Genomic DNA, 19528 nt, shown 5'->3' on the forward strand with positions numbered 1-19528 from the left:
CACTGCGGTAGACACGGGACACACAGAAGAGAACTAAGCAAGTGAGGTCCCGGCACTCACAGAACCCACACTCTGCTAGGGAGGCCAGCCGTCAGCACATATGCAAGCCAATGAAAACGAAAGACCACAAATGGCTCCAGGCTCCCATACAGACTAAGGAGGGACCCACTGTCAGCCAGGTATGGCGAGGGCCTCTCTGAGGGGACAACGTTAAGATCTGACAGTTGAGAATGAGGAAGGAGGCCATTTGGGGCCTGGGGAACAGCATGTGTGACTCATGTACCTTGAACAAGCTGGGTCTGTTCAGGGAACAAAAAGACATAGTGTGCTGGGAGTGGTGTGAGCTGACTGACTGGGAGAGCGTCTGGAGTGAGGGTGGACGGGTGGGTTCAAGTCAGGGAAAGGCGCGCCTGATTCAGTTTTAAAAAGGTCATTCTCGCTGCTGTGTGGGGAAACTGTCAGAGGCCTTGGGATGTTTTATGACTTTGGTTTCCTTCACTTCCAGTGGGTGGTCTCTGTCTCTTTCTCCCATTAAATTCCAGAGGAAAAAATCTGTGATTGGCCTGGCTGAGATCTTCGGCCCATACATAAGTCGCCATCTAGCCAGTGGGTTGGCTGCCCCAGGGCCCGTCGGACTCAGTCGCACAGGGTTGCTTTGGAAGAGGGGCCCTGTTTGGTTTGACCTTCTGTTGTTGCTGTCTTGAAATTCCAAATGCCTTTTGAACAAGTGGCCCTCCTTTTTCATTTTGCACTGGGCCCTGTCAATTACGAAGCCAGTCCTGCACCCCAGGTTCAAGCTGTGGTCAGCCCTGGCTCAATGATTTGCTCCAGGCCTTTTTTTTTTTTATGAATTAAATCAGCAGTGAGCTGTGGATGAAGGTGTTTCCCTGAAGCCAGGCTGGTGTGGTGGGTGAGGCAGGAACCCTGAAGGATGTGGCTGGTGCCTTCGCTCAGGGCTGCAGGGGAAAAACCAGTGCCTTTGCTGCTCAGGGAGCTGAACCCCAGCAAACAACCCCTGTGAGATCCTTGTATACATCTATGAGGGGTGGGATGAGGAAGGCTTCTGGGGACCCCCAGGACTTAGAAAGTTGAGCCAGCTTCCTACCTTTTAATTTATTTAACCGAGGTCTCTGGGCAGAAGAACCTCACACAGGTCCTGTTATGAAAGAGACTACTCAACGAAGCACAGGTGCCAGGCCAAGAAAATCCAGGCTGTCTTGGGTGGTCAGCTGGGCCTCCTGAGGCAGAGGACTGGGGTTGTTCCCAAGGCTGCTGAGTGTCCCGAGAGATCCAAGACTCTGGGATCCATCTGGGGAGTGGCCATGGAGGGGCTAAGAGGGGAAGTGGGCATTAGACAGGTCCTCTCTGGAAAGAAAAGGGTGAACACCCAGGAGAAGAGCTAGCAGGGAGAGGGAGGAGCAGGCCAATCATGAAGGAGAAACGTAAGTGGCTTGTCTGTATTCTTTATGGCTGTCAAAGAAATACAGGAGGAAGCAGAAGGATAAGGAGGCTGAAGTCATTCAGACCTGGATTTGAATGTCAGCTCTGTCTGTGCCTTCCTACCCTCTGGAGCTGGAGCCTGGAGACTAGAGCCTTTGGACCAAATCCCACAGCCCTGGGACACACCACGCCCACCTATTGTCTATGGCTGTTTCCCACTGAACAGCAGAGTTGAGATGGGACAGATGCTTTTGATCTGGTGTTTCCTCATCTGCAAAATGAGCATTATGTTAGAATCCTTCTCTATGAAGTTGTGGTATCATAAATGAGGTGATACTTGCAAGGTGCTTGGCAAATGCCTAGTATAGAGTTGAGCACTTGGCGCTGGCTACCAGGGCTGCCACATACAACAGGCCGGTTGTGTACCTCACAGCAGCAAGTCCTCAACTCCTGTAGATTAAACTGTGAATGGTACCCCTGGAATGGCAGTGTGACCACCCTGTTAGCTGTTATTAACAATCACTATTAATAAATCCCATTCCTAGTCCTAGATGGAGCCTTCTCATCCTCAGAAACTGCACTGGTTAAATCAGTGGATCTTGACCTTGGCTGCATATTGGCGTCACCACAGGAAGTTTCAAAAATTCCGGTGCCCACCACAGGGATTCTGATTTAATTGGCTTTGGGGGTGGCTTGGCCTTGGGGATTTTTAAAAGCTTTCTGGGTGGTTCCTAGAGTCAGCCAACTTTGCAAACCATGGAGTTAACCCAAAACACAAACTTATTTGCTTCGGTCCTGAAGGATCTCAGCTGACTGTATTTGGCCTGGTTATTGTGAGCAAATCTGATTAAGGTCACAGTTCTTAGCAGCTGTGTGACCTTGGGGTGTTCTCTAATCTCTGGGATGCTCCTCTGTAGAATTGTGATGCTGTGAAGATTGGATGAGCTAAAGAGCTGGGCATGAGGTGGGGGCCACCAGTAGGCGACAGCTACTAAGTGTCTTGCATGACTATAGGACAGGCAAATAATTCTCAATATGCAGACTGTGGGATGGATGTTGTTTTTCATGGGGTGGGGATAATAAGAGGTCCGAGAAAAGACTGGGAGCCCCTTGCTTGATTCCTCCCTGGTTTTGCTGGTGACTCAAGAGGTCCCAGAGCTCCTTGCCAGAGGCTCCACAGGACGTTGGCCCCACACCAGGCAAGGCTCAGTGGAGATCTCTGCTGCTCCCAGGGAGAGGGCACATGGCCACTGGGGCATGCATGGCTAATGCAGGGTGGCAGATTTGAAACCAAACACTGGTGCCCCCAGCCACAGGAGAGAGTAAGGAGAGACAGAAGGAGAGCTGCACTGATGGAGTCTCAGGGCCCAGTTCATCTTGACAATAGCCATACCCCATTCTGTCTAAGGCCTCAGCATCCCTTCCACTTGCCTCTCCACTGTTCTGGTAGTCCTATTTCTGTCTGTGATGGCATCAGTTGTAACAAATGACACATGAGCCAGTAAAGCAATGGTTAAAGCAGATGTTTTAGTGGAGACAGACTGGGTTTGATTCATGGTGGTAACCCTTCCCAGCTGTGTTACCTTGGGTAAGTACCTTAACCTCTCTCAGCCTCTATACAGCAAGGATAACAGCCTATTCACAGAGCCGTTTGGAGGATGCAGTGATACAATGGCACAATGTGCTTAGCCCAGTGCCTGGCAGAGTGATGCTCACCGAAGACAAGCCACGGTACTTCTGTACTGAAGAAATCCTGTGGTCACCTCTTGAATTTGATCTGGATCTCTAAATCACCCTCGGAGGCAGCCAGTGGTACCCCGTTTTATAGATGAGAAAACTAAGGCTCAGAGAGGCCAAGCTACTTGTCTCAAGATACACAGAGAGTAAGCAGCAAAGCCAGGACCTTGGACGCCAAATTCAGTGCTCTTTCTATCTCTCCACTGTCTTCAAGGTGCAAAATGTCTTTTAGTTGACAAAGCAGGGTTATGTCCCTTTTCTCTCTCTAGATAGTCAAGAAACCCCAATGAAGAGGCTGTGTGAGCCCATTTTATAGATGAGAACATGGAGGCCTGCTAACTTGAGGACTAATAGCCTATGTGAAATACAGACTCTCACTGGGGAGACCCAGCCTGGCCCCAGCAGCTTTGGGCTTCAGCTAGAATCCACAGGCCTGTCTGGCCTCAGGCTGGTCTCTGTTTAGGAGAGGACCAGCTGTTAGCCTTCCCTCCTCTGTCCCCACTTCCTTATTACTGTTCAAGCTGCTGGCTTCAGAACACATTCAGGACCCTCTTGGTTCAGCATTTAATGGGATGGCAGGCAGAAGAGAAGAATGGCTTTCAAAATAACGACTGGCAAATGAAAAAGAGGCATTCAGTAAAAGTGACAAGCATGGTCACTGGATTTCCTGACCCTTCTGGCTTTTTTCATCTCCATGGGGAAAGTGCCTAATTGTATTTCACTGGCCAGCAGCCAAAGAACAGTGTATCTGGGAGCCACCTCCAGATCTCTCAGCAGCCTCTGGTCGATGCTCGGAAGCCCCCAGCAGAGCTGCTTGTCCATTTGGATGCAATGACTCAAGGCTGACTTCCTGAACATTTTGCCTTGGGTCCGTTGTAATTTTCTACCTTGGGAGAATGTTGGGTGGGCATTTAGGATTTTGAATCAATTAAATAGCGGAGTCCAGGGCTAGACATGGAGGGTCCTTAGCAAGGTTAGTGGACAGCATTGTGCAGTTGATCTGGAACAAGCATCAGCAGACCTGGAATCCCTGCTGGCTCATTAGTGGCATGATGCCAGCCACTTTACCTGACAGATGCCTCTGCAGGGAAAATTCCAGCAGGTACTTCCCACCAACAGAGCTAAGAGGGCCACTTAGGATCTAAGTCACCCAGAGATGCAGGTGTGGGGGCTGCCTTGAAGCTCGAAGCGACTTGAGTTTGGTAGCAGTTTCGAAAAGTGACACACCCAATCTTACAGCTCTTGATTTCTGGCCCAATCTCAGACTTGCCTTGTATTGCAAAGTCCTAAAGCCAAATTCACCAGAAAGGTAGGCCCTTCACACGTTAACCTGCATGCACTATGTGCCATGCACTGTACTAAGCACCTAGCAGCCGTATCTCATGAAATATGAAATTCTGACGACAGACTGAGAAGGTGGGTACTGTCATTAACCTCTTTTTATAGTCAAGGAAACTGAAGTTCAGGGAAGTCATCTGATTTCTCCAAATCACACAGCCGGTGAAAGAAAGAGCTCGAATCTGAGCCAAGCTCTGACGCTGAAACCTGTGTTCTGTCGGTTGTGCCGAGAATTAAACCCCCATACTGTGTGATAGTTGACTTAGGTGAGGCTATATCATGCATTAATTCAGATTCACCTGAGGATGCAGCAGAAAAAGATCAACAAGAATTCAGGGCTATGCCTAGGGGCTCACTTCTTTGTCTCCTACCCTTTTCCGAAACCCAGGGTGCCGGGAGGCATCTCCCGTATCATTTTACAGATGCTGGGACATAGCCCAGGTACCTAAACTTAAAGCACTCAGGTCCACTGACAGCCCACTTCAGTGCACGGGGTCTGCCCTCCTTCCCTTCCACCTCCTCCCGAACAGCACCGCGCTCGACAGCAGGGGAAACAGAATAGAGATGGTCTTACTTCTCAGGTTGAGTCCTTGGGAAGGGAAGTCAGGAGCTGTTGCTGGGTTCCTCACTCCACTGGGAAGTCCCAGACTAGCAAGGAGGGCTGCCTCTAGAGGGCGGTTCTTAAACCCCTGGGAACGGGAGGCTGCTGAAATGTGCCAACAAGTGAGACAGCCTTTGCATTCCTGTTTATTCTGGTATCAATAAAAAGGAACTGTTACTATAGTAACAGATATTTCACTTGGTGCACGGCCACTTCCACGATGCGGAACATCATGTCCAAGCCACACGCTTGAGAGGCACAAATAAATACCCATTTTGTCAGATTGATGAGGAATAAGAAACATGCCAAGCTTTGTTCTGAGCAAGGCAGCTCACGTAAAGGAATTTCCCTTGTTTTTTATGGGAGGGTCAGGCAAGAGTGGATTCCAGCACTTCCCCATGGGAGGGGAAGTCAAGCTTCCTGCGGCAGTGGTGTGGATTCTTCAGGAGAAAATGGCTCTGGGGGGAAAGGGGTGGGGTGTAAAGGGAGGGGAAACTGCTCAGCATTGGCTCAGTTCTTGATTATCCACGAATGGGTCAGAAACTCCGTACACAGCGTTTTCCTGATACCCTGAACATCATCAGCACTTCACAGAGGAGCCAACGGGAGAGTGTAGGAGAGGGGAAGCACCGTGTCTGGGTCTCAGCAGGCTCATGTGTTGGCCCTGGCTCCAGCACCAGACCCTTCAGCAGCCACTCAGCGTCTCTGCGTCTTGGTTTCTGTGTTTGTCAAACGTGGAGCACACCAGGGTGGTTGGGAGATGACATGGATGAGATGACATTAGTGAAGCACACGGTCAAAGCTCAGCATATGGGACTTTTCTCCAAGAGAGACCTGGACTCTATGTGAACTGAGGCCAGAGCCCAGCATGGTGCATTTTGCCTGGCAGAATATGTATTCCATAAGTAGTGGCTCAAAGAATGAACGTGTGAATGTAAAATATAAAAGTAGGCCAGGAACGGTGGCTTACACCTGTAATTCCAGCACTTTGGGAGGCTGAAGCAGGCAGATCACTTGAGGTCAGAAGTTTGAGACCAGCCTAGCCAACATGGTAAAACCCTGTCTCTGCTAAAAATACAAAAATTAGCCAGGCGTGGTGGCACACACCTGTAATCCCAGCTACCCGGGAGGCTGAGGCAGGAGAATCGCTTGAACTTGGGAGGCAGAGTTTGCAGTGAGCCAAGATTGGGCCACTGCCCTCCAACCTGGGTGATGGAGCAAGACTGTCTCAGAAAAACCCCAAAAACAAACAAACAAACAAACAAAACCAAGAAAAGTAAAAAATGTATGTAGATCCTTAAGGCCAGCCTTGGGTGCTTATGGATAATGGAGGCATTCTTCTAATTTCAGAATCAACTTTCATTCGAAAAGCTAGAAGTGTTTTCTATTGTATAGTGTCATCCTAGTCCCCTACTGAGGAAGCTGGGGTCTACCAGTTAGACCGGGCCTCCACCTCCAGCTTTACTTTCTCATGGAGTCTTGGTTGGCTGGAAGGTGATGAGGCCTAGGACATGCATCACAGGCGAATGGAGGCGTTAACAATGCAATCTTGTGTCTTCTTAGGCCTATATTATTTGTGCATTTAACAAACATTTATTTAGTTCCTACTGTGTTCCTGGCACTGTTCTAAGTGCTGGGGGTACCATGTGCATGACACAGGTAGTATCCCTGCCTTCAGGGAACCTACCTTCAAGGGGGATACCCAGTAAAGAAGGAGACACTCAGGATGACGTCAGGCAGTGAGGAATGCCGTGATGAACGCAAGGCTGGGTGAGGTGAAAGGGGGTGGTGTTTTAGCGTAGCTGAATCACAAGGAGTCAGTTGTGTGAAGTCTGTATACATGGGAGAGTCTTTGTCGGGTGGGAAGAGTCAGTGGAAAGGCCCAGGCTGGGTGGATCCTGGTGTGATGTAAAGGCAGGCTGGGCGCCATCTTGGGAGCAAGGGAGGTGAGAGACGGGTGGAGTGGGAGGGACAGGGCAGGCATGTCCAGGGAGTCTTGGCCACGCTGACCATTCTCTAACCACTTAAACTTAGAGGGTCCCAAATTCTTGGGTATAAACAATTTTCTGGAAACAATGTGTGGTCCTTTTTGTTTCTTCTTCCCCAGTTCTGCATTTCTTGAGGCACTTTGAATGGTAGCCCCCTCAGCCTCCCACCCTGCTCTGCCTTAACTTCCCTAAGCTCTCATGGTAGAAGAAGACAGCTAGATTCTTGTTCAAACCACTCTTTGCTGACCCTGGTTCCTTGCACACATTGTCCTGCTCTGCAAAGAAGTATTTTGAGTATTTCCTAGGGTCTTTTGTGGCTCAGATGAACCAATCCCAGTGCCTTCTAACAGCTGGAGAGTAAGAAGGATCCTGGAGCGGGGGAATTTCTGACAGCTCCTGCTCATCCCTGGAGAAGACAGAAGCCTGTTACCCGTTACACTCCAGAGGAACACGCAACTGACAGCCAAGGAGAACTGGACAGTTCTTGGATGTTGGGCATCATTTCCCCTGGGCAGTTGGGAGTCATTGTGCTTCTCCCACAAAAACTCTTTTCACAGTCCAACTTGTACACAAACCCATCAGACTGCTAGCCCCAGGGCAGGGGCCTACTATCTTCCTGTCCCAGTACTGAGGGGCTCGATAACTATTGTTAACCTGAAGACACCGAAAACCTTGACAGGGCTGAGCTTGTTACAGCACCATCTTGCTGTGTGTCCATGTGCAGGTGCAACTGTACGTGAGATCAGCGGCTAACAACCACCCTTTCCCAGGCCACACTCCGTAAGTAAGAGACTATGCTACACCCCGAGATGAGATGCGGCCAATAAACCTGTCTATGTATTGACCTGAAAAAGATGTCTTCTACATATTCAATAAAAAATCATATATAGTAGGATCTCTTTTCTTTTCAAGATAAAAAAAAAGTTGGTATATACATAAAGAACAGGTGTGGAGGCAAATACACTAATCTGTTAGCAGAGGTCAACTCTAGATCAATGTATCTCAAATATTATTACTAGATGTCATTTGAAATGAGTGCTAAAAATGCTCTTGCCTAGATCCTCAGAACCTCTGAGGGAGGAACCTAGGAATCTGGATTTTTTTTTTTTTTTTTTTGAGACAGAGTGTTACTCTGTTACCCAGGATGAGTGCAATGGTGCCATAATGGCTCACTGCAGCTTTGACCTCCTGGGATCAAGCGAGCCTCCTACCTCAGTCTCCCAAGTAGCTGAGACTACAGACACATGCCACCACACCCGGCTAATTTTTTATTTTTCGTAGAAATGAGATCTCACTGTGTTGCCCAGGCTGGTCTTGAACTCTTGGCCTCAAGTGTTCCTCCTGCTTCAGCCTCCCAAAGTGCTAGAATCACAGGCATGAAGCCACCATGAAATCTGGATTTTTAACATACCCCTCTGGGGGTTCATTTATATTAAAGAGTTTGAGGAGCATTGTTCTACATTGTAAAATTACAGGCCCTTCTCCTTTGTCACTACATTTCTGTAATGTTTGTGGCGTTTAAAAAAAAAAGGCCCAAGCATATATTACTTTTGTTATCAGAAAAAGACTCTAAGCATTAAAAATGCAAGAAAGAGCAACCTTTCCCAAACAACTGTAGTTAGTTAGGAATCACATCTGGCTCAGTTAAGTCCATCTGAATATGGGAAAACAGTGGCCCTCTGAACAAACAAGCCTTTGAGGCGTTTACTCCAGGTAATTGCGTAATTCAAGCCCCAGCCGCTGTCTCCTGCATCCTTCTGTGTGGTTTTCCCTGAAGGTCTTCCTATTCTTCCAAAAGGAAGGACTCAGGGAAGCCAGGGGCCTGGGGATCTGCATACTTGCTCAGCCCCCTGGTGTGTTGGGGCATCGAAGGGGAAGCCCAAGGGCTGGGCACACCCCTCCCTGTCTTCCCTCCCATCCATTTTTAACTCTGATTTCTTGGGAACCAGAGGAACCCAAAGGAAGGGCGACAGGGAAGACCAGAGGAGGCAGTCCTGACAGGGAGGTGGAGAATTTTCCTGCATCTATAATGGGCTGGGCTGCAGTGTGCAGAAAATAACCTCCCCAAACAGCTTTTCTTTCATTTTGGCCCCTTTCTCCAAGCCCATGGGCACCTAGAAGAGCTTATCTGGGCCCACAAACATCAAACAAGAAGTTTCCATGGCAACTTAAAACTTCCTCCTCAGCCCTGTATTCAGTCTAAATCTCCAAGGCCCCTTTTCAAGGCCTCAGTGGGGTTTCTGAGCAGCCACCCACAAAACAGCCCGAGGATTAAACCGTGCCCCCCGCCTCTCAACCATGCTCTGCTGAAAGGACTCGGGGTGGGGGGAGAAGAAGCTGTACTGGCAGAAAGAACCTGTCATGGGATCCGTGGAGACATTATAAAAGGAATGAGAGTCGCTTTTACAACAAGTTTGAACCGGGAAGAATTTACCCAGTCGAGGGATTTCAAGCGTGAAAGCAGGAAAGTGTGAGGGGGTGGGGATGAACTTAGAGTCTTGTTTCTGAAAGCTGGCTCTCCACCCAGCTGCAATTAGACATGGTTAATTTGGTCTCTTAGCTGCAGAAGGACCCTGGGGTACCTCCATCCCCAGTACATTTTAATTCCCTTGTAATCAGACAAGAAGCATAGTGAGTGAATCTATGGATGGTGAGAGGATGTGAGAGGGAGCATGTGTGCATGTGTGTCTGTTTCTTTGTGTGTGTGTATGTGTGTGTGTGTGTGTGCGCGCGCGCGCAGGAGAACCTAGGCAGACCACAGCTGTCAAACCAAGCAAACTTCATGATTCCTGGCAGCATAGTTGCTAGATGTACCAAATAAAAATGCCACACATCCAAGTTAAATTTGAATTTCTAATGAGCACCAAATAACTTTTTAGTATATTCCATGAAATAGCTGGAACATGCTTACACTAAAATACGATTTGTTGTTTCTCTGAGATTCAGATGGAACTGAGTGCCCTATATTTTATCTGGCAGCCCTACCTGGCAGAGGCAGGGGTGGAGGCTGCGTTTGCCCCTTTGGCTGCAGAGGAGAAGTATAGTTGCTGATGTGCACAGGCACCTGGGGAGGTGCCTTTTGGTCCATAGTGCAGAGAGATGATTTCCTCCCTTCCAGGAACATGACCTGAGCTCCAGGTAGGATGCAGGTAACGCCCCTCAGGTGGACTTGAACTACTGGACTGTATTGCCTTACAGGCATGGCCAAACAGGAGTTATTCCACAGAGGTGACCCTTCTAACCCTGTGATTAAGAGCATGGACTCTGGTGCCAACCCAGACCCCAGTGCATTGCTGGACAACTAGGTGACCTTCAACTCTCTGTTTCCTCCTCCCTAAAATGGGGCAGACATGTTTTTGAGGAACCAAGGAGTTATATTCTGGAGAGCCCTTCACATTGTCGCTGCCATAGAGTCAGAGTCAGGGTTCTGTAAGTGGCAACTATTATTTTCATAACTCACTTAAGAGCATTCAAGTTTTTTTTTGTTTTGTTTTTGTTTTTGTTTGTTTTTTGAGACAGAGTCTTGCTCTGTTGCCAGGCTGGAGGGCAGTGGTGCAATCTCGGCTCACTGCAACCTCTGCCTCCCGGGTTCAAGTGATTCTCCCATCTCAGCCTTCTGAGTAACTGGCATTACAGGCACCTGCCATCACGCCTAGCTAATTTTTGTATTTTTGGTAGAGACAGAGTTTCACTATGTTGGCCAGGCTGGTCTCGAACACCTGACCTCAAGTGATCCACCTGCCTTGGCCTCCCAAAGTGTTGGGATTACAGGCGTGAGCCACTGTGCCCGGCTGAGCATTCAAGATTTTCATCCAGCTGAAAAAAGTGGAATTAAAGACTAGAGTTAGAACAATCTCTACAGTGTAAAACACACACATACTATGCATAGCAAGGATGGAAGGAGACATTTCCAAATGTTACCTGTGGCCACCTGTGGTTAGTGGGATTATGTGTTAGGCCTCCTCCTCTTTAGTCTCAATTTCTTGAAGTATCTATGGTGAGCATGTCTTACTCTAATATTAAGACATTATTTTAGCCGGGCACGGTGGCTCATGCCTGTAATCCCAGCACTTTGGGAGGCCAACGTGGGTGGATCACCTCAGGTCAGGAGTTCGAGACCAGCCTGACCAACATGGTGAAACTCTGTCTCTACTAAAAATACAAAATTAGCTGGGCATGGTGGCAGGCACCTGTAATCCCAGTTACTCAGGAGGTTGAGGCAGGAGAGTTGCTTGAACCCAGGAGGCAGAGGTTGCAGTGAGCTGAGATCATGCCATTGCACTCCAGCCTGGGCAACAAGAGCAAAACTCTGTCTCAGAAAAAAAAAAGAAAATAAAAGAAATTATTTTGAAATACCTTGGGATAAACATTTTTCTTTTTCTTTTTTTTTTTTTTGAGACAGGGTTTTGCTGTGTTGCCCAGGCTGGAGTGCAGTGGAGCAAACACAGCTCATGGCAGCCTCAATTCTCTGGGCTCAAGTGATCCTCCCACCCTAGCCTCCTGAGTAGCTAGGACCACAGGCATGCACCACCATGCTGGGCTAATTTTTAAAAATGTTTATAGAGATGAACTCTCACGATTTTGCCCAGGCTGGTCTCGAACTCCCAGCCTCAAGGCATAAGTCATCCAGTGTTATATTATCTGCTGTATGACTTGAGGCCACCGTTAATGAAAACAGCCTCTATTTTGGGTCTGAATCTGTAATGTCCTCCTTGGGGGCTTCTCAAGGAAAGGAAGCCCACCCCTTCACCACATGGCCAAATTGGCTCCTTACTCCCATTCTCACTTCCTGCTGCTCCCTGTGTGGAGCAGCCAGAGAGTGGGCCCAGAGGCACACGGCCCTGGTTGAATCTCAGCTTCACTCTTGATGAGTTGTATGACCTTAGACAAGTCATGTTACCATCTGAGCCTTGATTTCCTCATGTTTCCAATAGCGGTTACCATTACTCTGCTCCCTGAGAGGAGGGGCAGATCTGTTTTATTTATAAATGCATCCCTTCACCTTGGAAACAGAGGCCAATAAATATTAGCTGGATGAATAAATGAATGAAGGGAGTTGATGAGATGGCAGATGTACAGCAGAGATGGGGTGACCGTGAGTGACTAACAATTATGAGCCATTATTGTGACTACGATCAGAAGGTGTGCAGACTTTGGCATGGATGGACCACAATTTGAATGTGTTTTCTACCACTTTGTGGGGTGGAAAATGTTCCTTAGCGGACCACGGGCAAGGCGCTTAAGCTCTCTGAACCTCGGTCTCCTTATCTCTTAAATGGAGATAACAACTGGCAGTGTCCTTGCGAGGCAGGAGAATAGGGTCTGGAGGCAGGGAACATAAGGTCTCTTTATGGTGACTTCTCAGAACAGAACGAAATCAAATGGAAACACTTCGGCTATGACAGGAAATATCCTCTCTATTTACATAGGGAGTGCACTCAGTAAATGACTGTATAACTTCACTTCGTCCTCTTCGTCTACATAGGACATACACTAAGTAACCGATGGAAACCTCTAGAGGGTATTTAAACCCCAGAAAATTCTGTAACGGGGCTCTTGAGGCCCCATGCTCGGCCCCCCTCCCGCCCTGTGGAGTGTACTTTCATTTTCAATACATCTTTGCTTTTGTTTATTCTTTCCTTGCTTTGTTTGTGCGTTTTGTCCAATTACTTGTTCAAGACGCCAAGAACCTGGACACTGTCAACGGGTAACACTTGTAGAGTGGTGGAGGGAAGGAGCCAGGGCAGCCTGCGCAGCGGATACTAAGTGCTGGCCAGTGCAGCCTTCGTCCCTTTTCCCAGGCACCGCTCCCTTCCTGCTCCTTACCCGGCAGGCGTGCAGCCCCTGGAACCACTCCTACGTGTCTGCTATTCTGTGTAGGTTGATAGCTAAGAGGTGACGGGGAACACTTAGGCCTTCAGATTAGGGAGACCCCTCCGCAGCTTTGTGAAACAATCGAGAACTGGGTGGGGACACTTAGGGTGGCGTGCTTTGTGGGGAAATCGCCGGAGCAGGGATTTGAAATCAGATTCGTCTGATGATAAAGCTTCTCCCTCTCTGCCTGCCCCGCCTCAGCCGGATTTGGGACCCTCCTTTAGGAAGGCGCCGCCAATCCTGAAGTTGGGCCAGTTCTTGCTTTGGGACTTGGAGAACTGTGGTTCCAGTAACTGGGTGGCGGGATCTCCCCGAGGCGGGGCCTAAGCGGGAGGGGCGAGCAGTTCCAGACCTGGACGCGCGGGGCGCGGGGACAGGCACCGCCGCTGCAGACGCGGCAGCTGGTTTGCCTCGCGTTTTTGGCTCCACAGGGGTCGGCGGGCAGGCCCACGGGTAGCGCCAGCTCCTTGCCCAAGGCAGAGGGTAGCTGGCCCTTGAGTCCAAGTCCCTTGACGCTTTGTAATCACGGAGCCGCACCGTACCGTGCAGGATCCCAGCACGAGATAGCGTTTCACCTCCTCCAAACGTCTCTCTCCAAGGATACTCCGTAAGGAAATACCCCAAATACTTACTGGGGCTTTGCTTTCCTTGCTTCCCCCTACATCCCTGTATTCTCCGAATTATTTGGACACTGGTCATACATTACGTTAACTTCATTTTTCTAAATAAAAAGGCCTCCTTTTCCTAGTAGGAAAGCAACACGTGCTTACTGCAAACAAGCAAACAAAAAGATGGAAGAGAAAAAGCATCTGTCATGCAATCCCCAGCCTTAAGAAATAAAACCACCCTGTGTTTCCTTCCAAATCGTTGCATGCACACATATAGAAAGGCAGTTGCTCTCGTAGCTCTGCTTTCCCTTCTCCTCCCCTCCTATGTCATGCCTCACTGGACAGCAGACCTCCTTCAACCTTGCTGCCAGGCTCCTGCTTCTTTATGCCCCATTGCCTGCTACTCGGTCGTGCCCATTTTCCTCTCTCCTGGCCCAAATCTGCCGCGCCTACAGCCGCCTTCGCGCACTTGTGTGTCTCTGTTTAAGAGATCAGCCAGGAGGTGGAATCGCACAGGACTTCTGTAGTCAAGAAACTGTGTGCGCGTGTTCTCACACATAGGAAGAAAACAATGTATGTCATAGATCCCCAAAAGGATGAATGCAGGAAGAGGGAAGGAACAAAGGAAGGAAAGAAAGGCGGAAAGGAGGAAGAAAGAAAAAAAAGAAAAGTAATTAAAAAGAATGACGGGAGGATCCTTTGAGCCCAGGAGTTAGAGACCAGCCTGGACAGCACTAGAGAGACCCCGTCTCTACAAAAAATTTTAAAAATTAGCCGGGTGTGATGGTGCGCACCTGTGGTCTCAGCTACTCAGGAGGCTGAGGCGGGAGGATCGCTTGAGCCCAGGAGTTGGAAGCTACAGTGAGCTACGATTGCACCACTGCACTCCAGCCTGGTAGAAAGAATGAGACCCTGTCACAAACAAGCAAGCAAAAAGAATGACGTAAGGTTAGGAAAGAAGCAGAGCAACGAAGCAGAGGCGCGCAGCGGCGGGCTGACCAGGGATTGAGCGCCGTGCACCGCCGAGCCCTCCTCGCGCTCTTCCCGCGGCGAGGGTGGCGTTGCTCCCACTTACCCGACCTGAGCAGCACAGCCCGGTAGAGTCCGGTGGCGTCGGAGGGCCCCCGGGCCCACTCGCCCAGCCTCTGCGCCATGCCCGCGCGTCTCCTACTGCAGAGCCAGCACTGCGGGTCCCGGGAGCGCACAGCAAGAGCGTAGTCCGGGGCCCAAGCGCCTTCGCGACGGTGACGCGGCTCCAAGGCCCAAACCCCGCCGAGGGTCAGGTTACGGCGGCGGCCGGAGGGGCGGGCGAGGAGATGCCGCCGGGGGAAGGAGGGGGGCAGGGGCCAGGGCAGGTGTCCGCGCCCAGGTAGCAGGCAGGGCGCAGGTGAACGTCTGCAGTGAGGACTCCTAGCCCCGAGGTTCCAGGGCCGAGGCGAGAACACAGTGTCCTGACTTCCAGCCTCGGTCTCCCGCCTACTCTTCTCCTTTCTTTGGCCGCCGGCCTCGTTGATGTTACCAGCATGGGGTTCTGAAGCGCCATACCTGGGATTAGGTCCCATCACCACCATTTAGTAGCTGTGTGACCCCACGATTTAGTCACCTAACCTCGCAGAAACTCAGTTTCCTCATCTGTAAAATGGGAATAACCAGAGTACTTTCCTCACACGGTTGTGAGGTTAATCAACTTAGTGTGTGTGTGTGTGTGTGTTTGGGTGTGTGTGTAGCCCAGAACAGAGGCTGGTGCAGAACACACACTGTACAGTATATACTGGTACTTTAAAACATGTCCCAAATATCGTGGGGTGGGTGGCACTGAGAGGCAGGGTCTTTGCTGGGTGCGAAGGCTGAGGGCAGAGGTCTATGGAACTCCACCAGACTGCTTTCTCTGGCTTTGTGGAGTGTCTGTAACAATCAGAGATGAGTGGGCCAACCAGGTCTAAAGGTGGGAGGTGCCAAACTCACCAGGGGGCTTCAGGAGATACAAGAAGCTGGCAGTTTTGAGGATCTATTCTGTGTCTGGTGCTAAGTTTCTTCTAAAACAAAAACTCATGTTAATTGTGTGCTTCATGTTCTGTTTCATTTAATCTTCATAATCCTATGAAGCAGGGTCTATTAACATTGCAAATGAGAGAAAACGGAGACTCAGAGGGGTGATGCAACTTCTCTGAAGTCACACAGTGTGGGGCTGGGATGTGTGAATGCGGGTGGTCCGACTACAGACCTTGGCCACCTGCTCCTTTTCCTTTCTGTTATCTCATTCACTCGTCACAACAGCCCTGAAGGGTGAGATTCCCTCCAGTTTACAGGTGAGGTCTTTGAGACTCAGGGAGGTGAGGTGGCTTGCCTGTGTGTGCACAACCAAGACCCAATCCAGTTCTCTGCCCACAAAACTTGTGCCCCTGAAATCTAGCGACTCCTGGAGCTGTCCAGGGTACTGGATGGCCTCTGTTCAAGACGGTGTCTGAAAGGGTCAGGGAATCTTGAGCTGGCTGTTGGGGTCTCGGCTGCCTGTTACCAGTCTTGGTACCTTCAAGGCCAACTGTTGGCCAAGCTCTCTTTGGTTGACCCATGGCCACTGCCCAGACCCAGCTTCTGCTCTGACTCAGGGGTCCTGTACCTCTCTGCTCCCCAGACACCATCCAGTGTCCTGAAGGCCCATCTGCCACAACTCAGACACCAGTCAGGGGCCCAAGGTGACACTTGATCTTTGGGGGCCTCACTGGTTGGTCAGATTGATTGTGTCTGTCATCAACAACCCGCCTTCAGGAGTGCCAGGCATGATTCCAGATATTTGGCATTCACTACCTTATATCCTTTCTTCAGAGGATGAAATTCTATCCAATTTACAGTTCACTTCATTTAATCCACTCGATAGCTCTTTGATCAAGCTATGGTTCTTTCTTTCTTCTTTCTTTCTTTTTTTAGATGGCTCACCACGACCTCCACCTCCTGGGTCAAGCTATTCTCCTGCCTCAGCCTCCTGAGTAGCTGGGTTTACAGGTATGTGCCACCACACCCAGCTAATTTTGTATTTTTAGTAGAGACGGGGTTTCCCATGTTGGCCAGGCTGGTCTTGAACTCCTGACCTCAGGTGATCCACCTGCCCTGGCCTCCCAAAGTGCTGGGATTACAGGCGTGAGTCACTATGCCTGGCCTCAAGCAATGATTATGCCCCTTTTACAGTTGAGGAAATAAGGCCCAAGTGACGTGCTCAAGATCACATAATGAGCTGGTAGTGGAGCCAGAATTTGAACCCAGATGGTGCTAGACCTTTTGCTGCAAGGGGGAAAACCAAACCAGCTGTGGAGCAAAGTGGGATGTGGGACTCAGGGAAATTGTGGCTATGGGATGTGCTTTTGTGGAGCATGTTGAAGGGATGGACTCTGGCCGCACCTAGGAATTCTAGGTGGGTCTGACTTACCTGAGCCATTGCGTCTCTGCTTCTCATTTTCACTATGAAATCTGGCCTGAGGAGAGTATGTTTTCTGTAAACAGAAAGAAAGTAGGTGGAGGTGAGGACCCTTGGCTCTTTGGCAGAGGGAGGGGTGATGGGATATTCACAATGTATCTGAGTCTTTTGGCCACTGAAGGCACTGGTCAGGGTCAAAGTCCTCTCCAGAGAAAGAAATTATCATCGTCTTTGGAATGGATGTATATGTGTGTATGTGTGTGTGCCCATGTGTGTATTTAGGAGACACATGTTCTTTTTTAAAAAATAAACTTTATTATTTTTAAAAATAGTTTTAGATTTAGGGAAAAGTTAAGAAGATAGTACAGTTATCTTATACCCCACACCCAGTTTCCCTGTTATTAACACCTTATATGTATGCAGCTGTACATGTGAGTTGTATGGTACATTTGTTACAATTAATAGACCATATTGATGCATTATTACTAACTACAGTTTATACTTTATTCAGATTTCCCGAGTTTTTACCTAATGTCTCTTTTTTGTTCCAGAATCCCTCCAGAATACTACATGACATTCAGTCATCATGTCCCCTCTGGCTGCTTTGGCTGTGACAATTTCTCAGACTTTCCTTGTTTTGGATGACTTGCACAATTTCTAAGAGCCCTGAGGCCCATGCTCTTTTAGGTCAAACTCATGCCCATGCCGTTCCTTCAGACTGGACTGCCTTCTTCCTACCTTCCTGGCAAAGTCCTCATTCTTCAGGGGTCAAGTCAGAAGGCTCCAGGACTTGGTCCTTAGGGCCAGTTCTCGGACATCTTCTCCTGTCTCTCTACACTCTCAGGGCTTTAAAGAGAACTCTAAGCCAACATTCCCCTAATGTATTATATATTTTCAATCTAGACTATGCTTCCGAGCTTTGACCTTGTCCAATCAGCTACTTGACATCTTCACTTGAAAGTCTAATAAGCACCTGAAACTCACCATGGCCCAAACAGAACTCTTGACACCCAAGCCTCCAACCTGTGCCTCTCCTGTCTCCTCCATCTCAGCACATGGCTCTACTCTGACCCTGTTGCTCAGACCAGGAGCCTGGGAGTCTTCCTTGCCCTGTCTTCCTGCAACCTCACAGTCGTCTGATCTCCCAGACCTGGTAAGTCCACCTTCTAGTGAATTTCTGGAGTCCATCCACTTCTCCCAGACCTCCATGCCACCACCCTAGCCTGGGTACCACTGAATACCAACAGTAAATTGTTTTCTGTATTAGTCAGTTTTCACACTGCTATAAAGATGCTGCCCGAGACTGGGTAATTTATAAACAAAGAGGTTTAACTGGCTCACAGTTCCAAATGGCTGGAGAGGCTCCAGGAAACTTACAATTATGGTGAAAAGTGAAGGGGAAGTAAGGAACATTTTAAGTGGCAGCAGGAGAGACAGAGAGAGAGCATGTGCAAGGAAGTACCACACTTTAAAGCCATCAGCTCTTGTAAGAACTCACTCACTGTCACGAGAACAGCATGGGGGAATCTGCCCCCATGACCTAAACACCTCCCACTAGGTCTCTCCCTCGACATGTGGGGATTACAATTTGAGATGAGATTTGGGTGGAGACACAGAGCCAAACCATATCACTCTCCTTCAAGTCGTTCTCCACAAAGACTCAAGTATGAGCTATTAAAGCATAACTCAGATCCTGATTCTGCCTTCCTTGGAACCCTTCTGCGTCATGTCTTCCCTTTGCATTGGGGACTCAAACCCACATGCCTTCCCCAGGCCAACAAGGCCTCTGCAGCCTGGCCCCTCCCTGCCAGCCTCTCGAATTCCATCTGTTTGTTCCTTCCACTGTGCAAAGGCCTGGATGCCTCAGTAAATACAACAAAGGTCCCTGTCCTTGCGGCGTTCACATTCACATTCTAGCGTGGGAGAGAGACAATAATCATGATGAATAAGCAAGGTAGACAGTGTGGAAGGAGACCAGAGAGACTTGGGAAAAAAGGAAGTGTAGAGGAGGGAAAGAGGGTGGCTGGTGGCAAGTGGGGAACACCTGTGGTCATAAGTAGATGCTCAGATGGATCTCAGTGGGAAGATGAAACATGGACACAGACTTGAAAGAAGCTGGGAGTTAGCCAAGTAGACATCCTAGGGCAGAGTCAGCAGTTACTGCAAAGGTTCTGAGCTGGGCTGTGCCTGGCATATTCAGGAGCAGCAAGGAGGTCAGGGTGGCTGAAGTGGAGGGAACACAGGGGAAGTCACATGAGAGAAGATCAGTGAGGAGACAGGGGCCAACTTCCCCCACGCCTCATACTCCAACCACTGAGAACTCTCTCGGTTCCCTGAAAGTCATGGCTTCTCTCACCTGCCAGCTTCTGCAGGAACTATTCCCTTCACCTGGGAAGCTCCCCCATTCTGCCTGGCTCACTCCTTCTCATCCTTTAGGTCTTGGCAGAAATGCTACTTCCTCAGGGAGGTCCCCCTCAACCACGTGCTTCCGTAGCACCCAGACTTCTCCTATGTTAATACATCCCACTGA

The 19528-nt window shown here is 49.3% G+C and overlaps 1 protein-coding gene across 5 annotated transcripts in view; it reads right to left on the reverse strand.

Moving 5' to 3' along the window:
- FAM107A (family with sequence similarity 107 member A) overlaps window positions 1-19528 on the reverse strand; it is a 65703-nt gene that overhangs the window by 7821 nt on the left and 38354 nt on the right. For 2 of the 5 annotated variants that reach the window (XR_004436917.1, XM_033210283.1), the window contains exon 1: window positions 14662-14912. Coding sequence is in view for 2 of the 5 variants with exons in the window: in XM_033210283.1 (XP_033066174.1) it covers window positions 14662-14740 (79 nt within the window). In the remaining 3 variants the exon portion in view is untranslated. Of the gene's footprint in view, window positions 1-1105; window positions 1223-5089; window positions 5541-14661; window positions 14913-17010; window positions 17075-19528 lie in introns of those variants that run through there. The other 3 variants (XM_033210284.1, XM_033210285.1, XM_033210286.1) reach the window with 3 other exon arrangements.

Source organism: Trachypithecus francoisi, unplaced genomic scaffold (assembly GCF_009764315.1).
Source record: "Trachypithecus francoisi isolate TF-2019V2 unplaced genomic scaffold, Tfra_2.0 Lachesis_group0, whole genome shotgun sequence".
NCBI classification, from domain to species: domain Eukaryota; kingdom Metazoa; phylum Chordata; class Mammalia; order Primates; family Cercopithecidae; genus Trachypithecus; species Trachypithecus francoisi.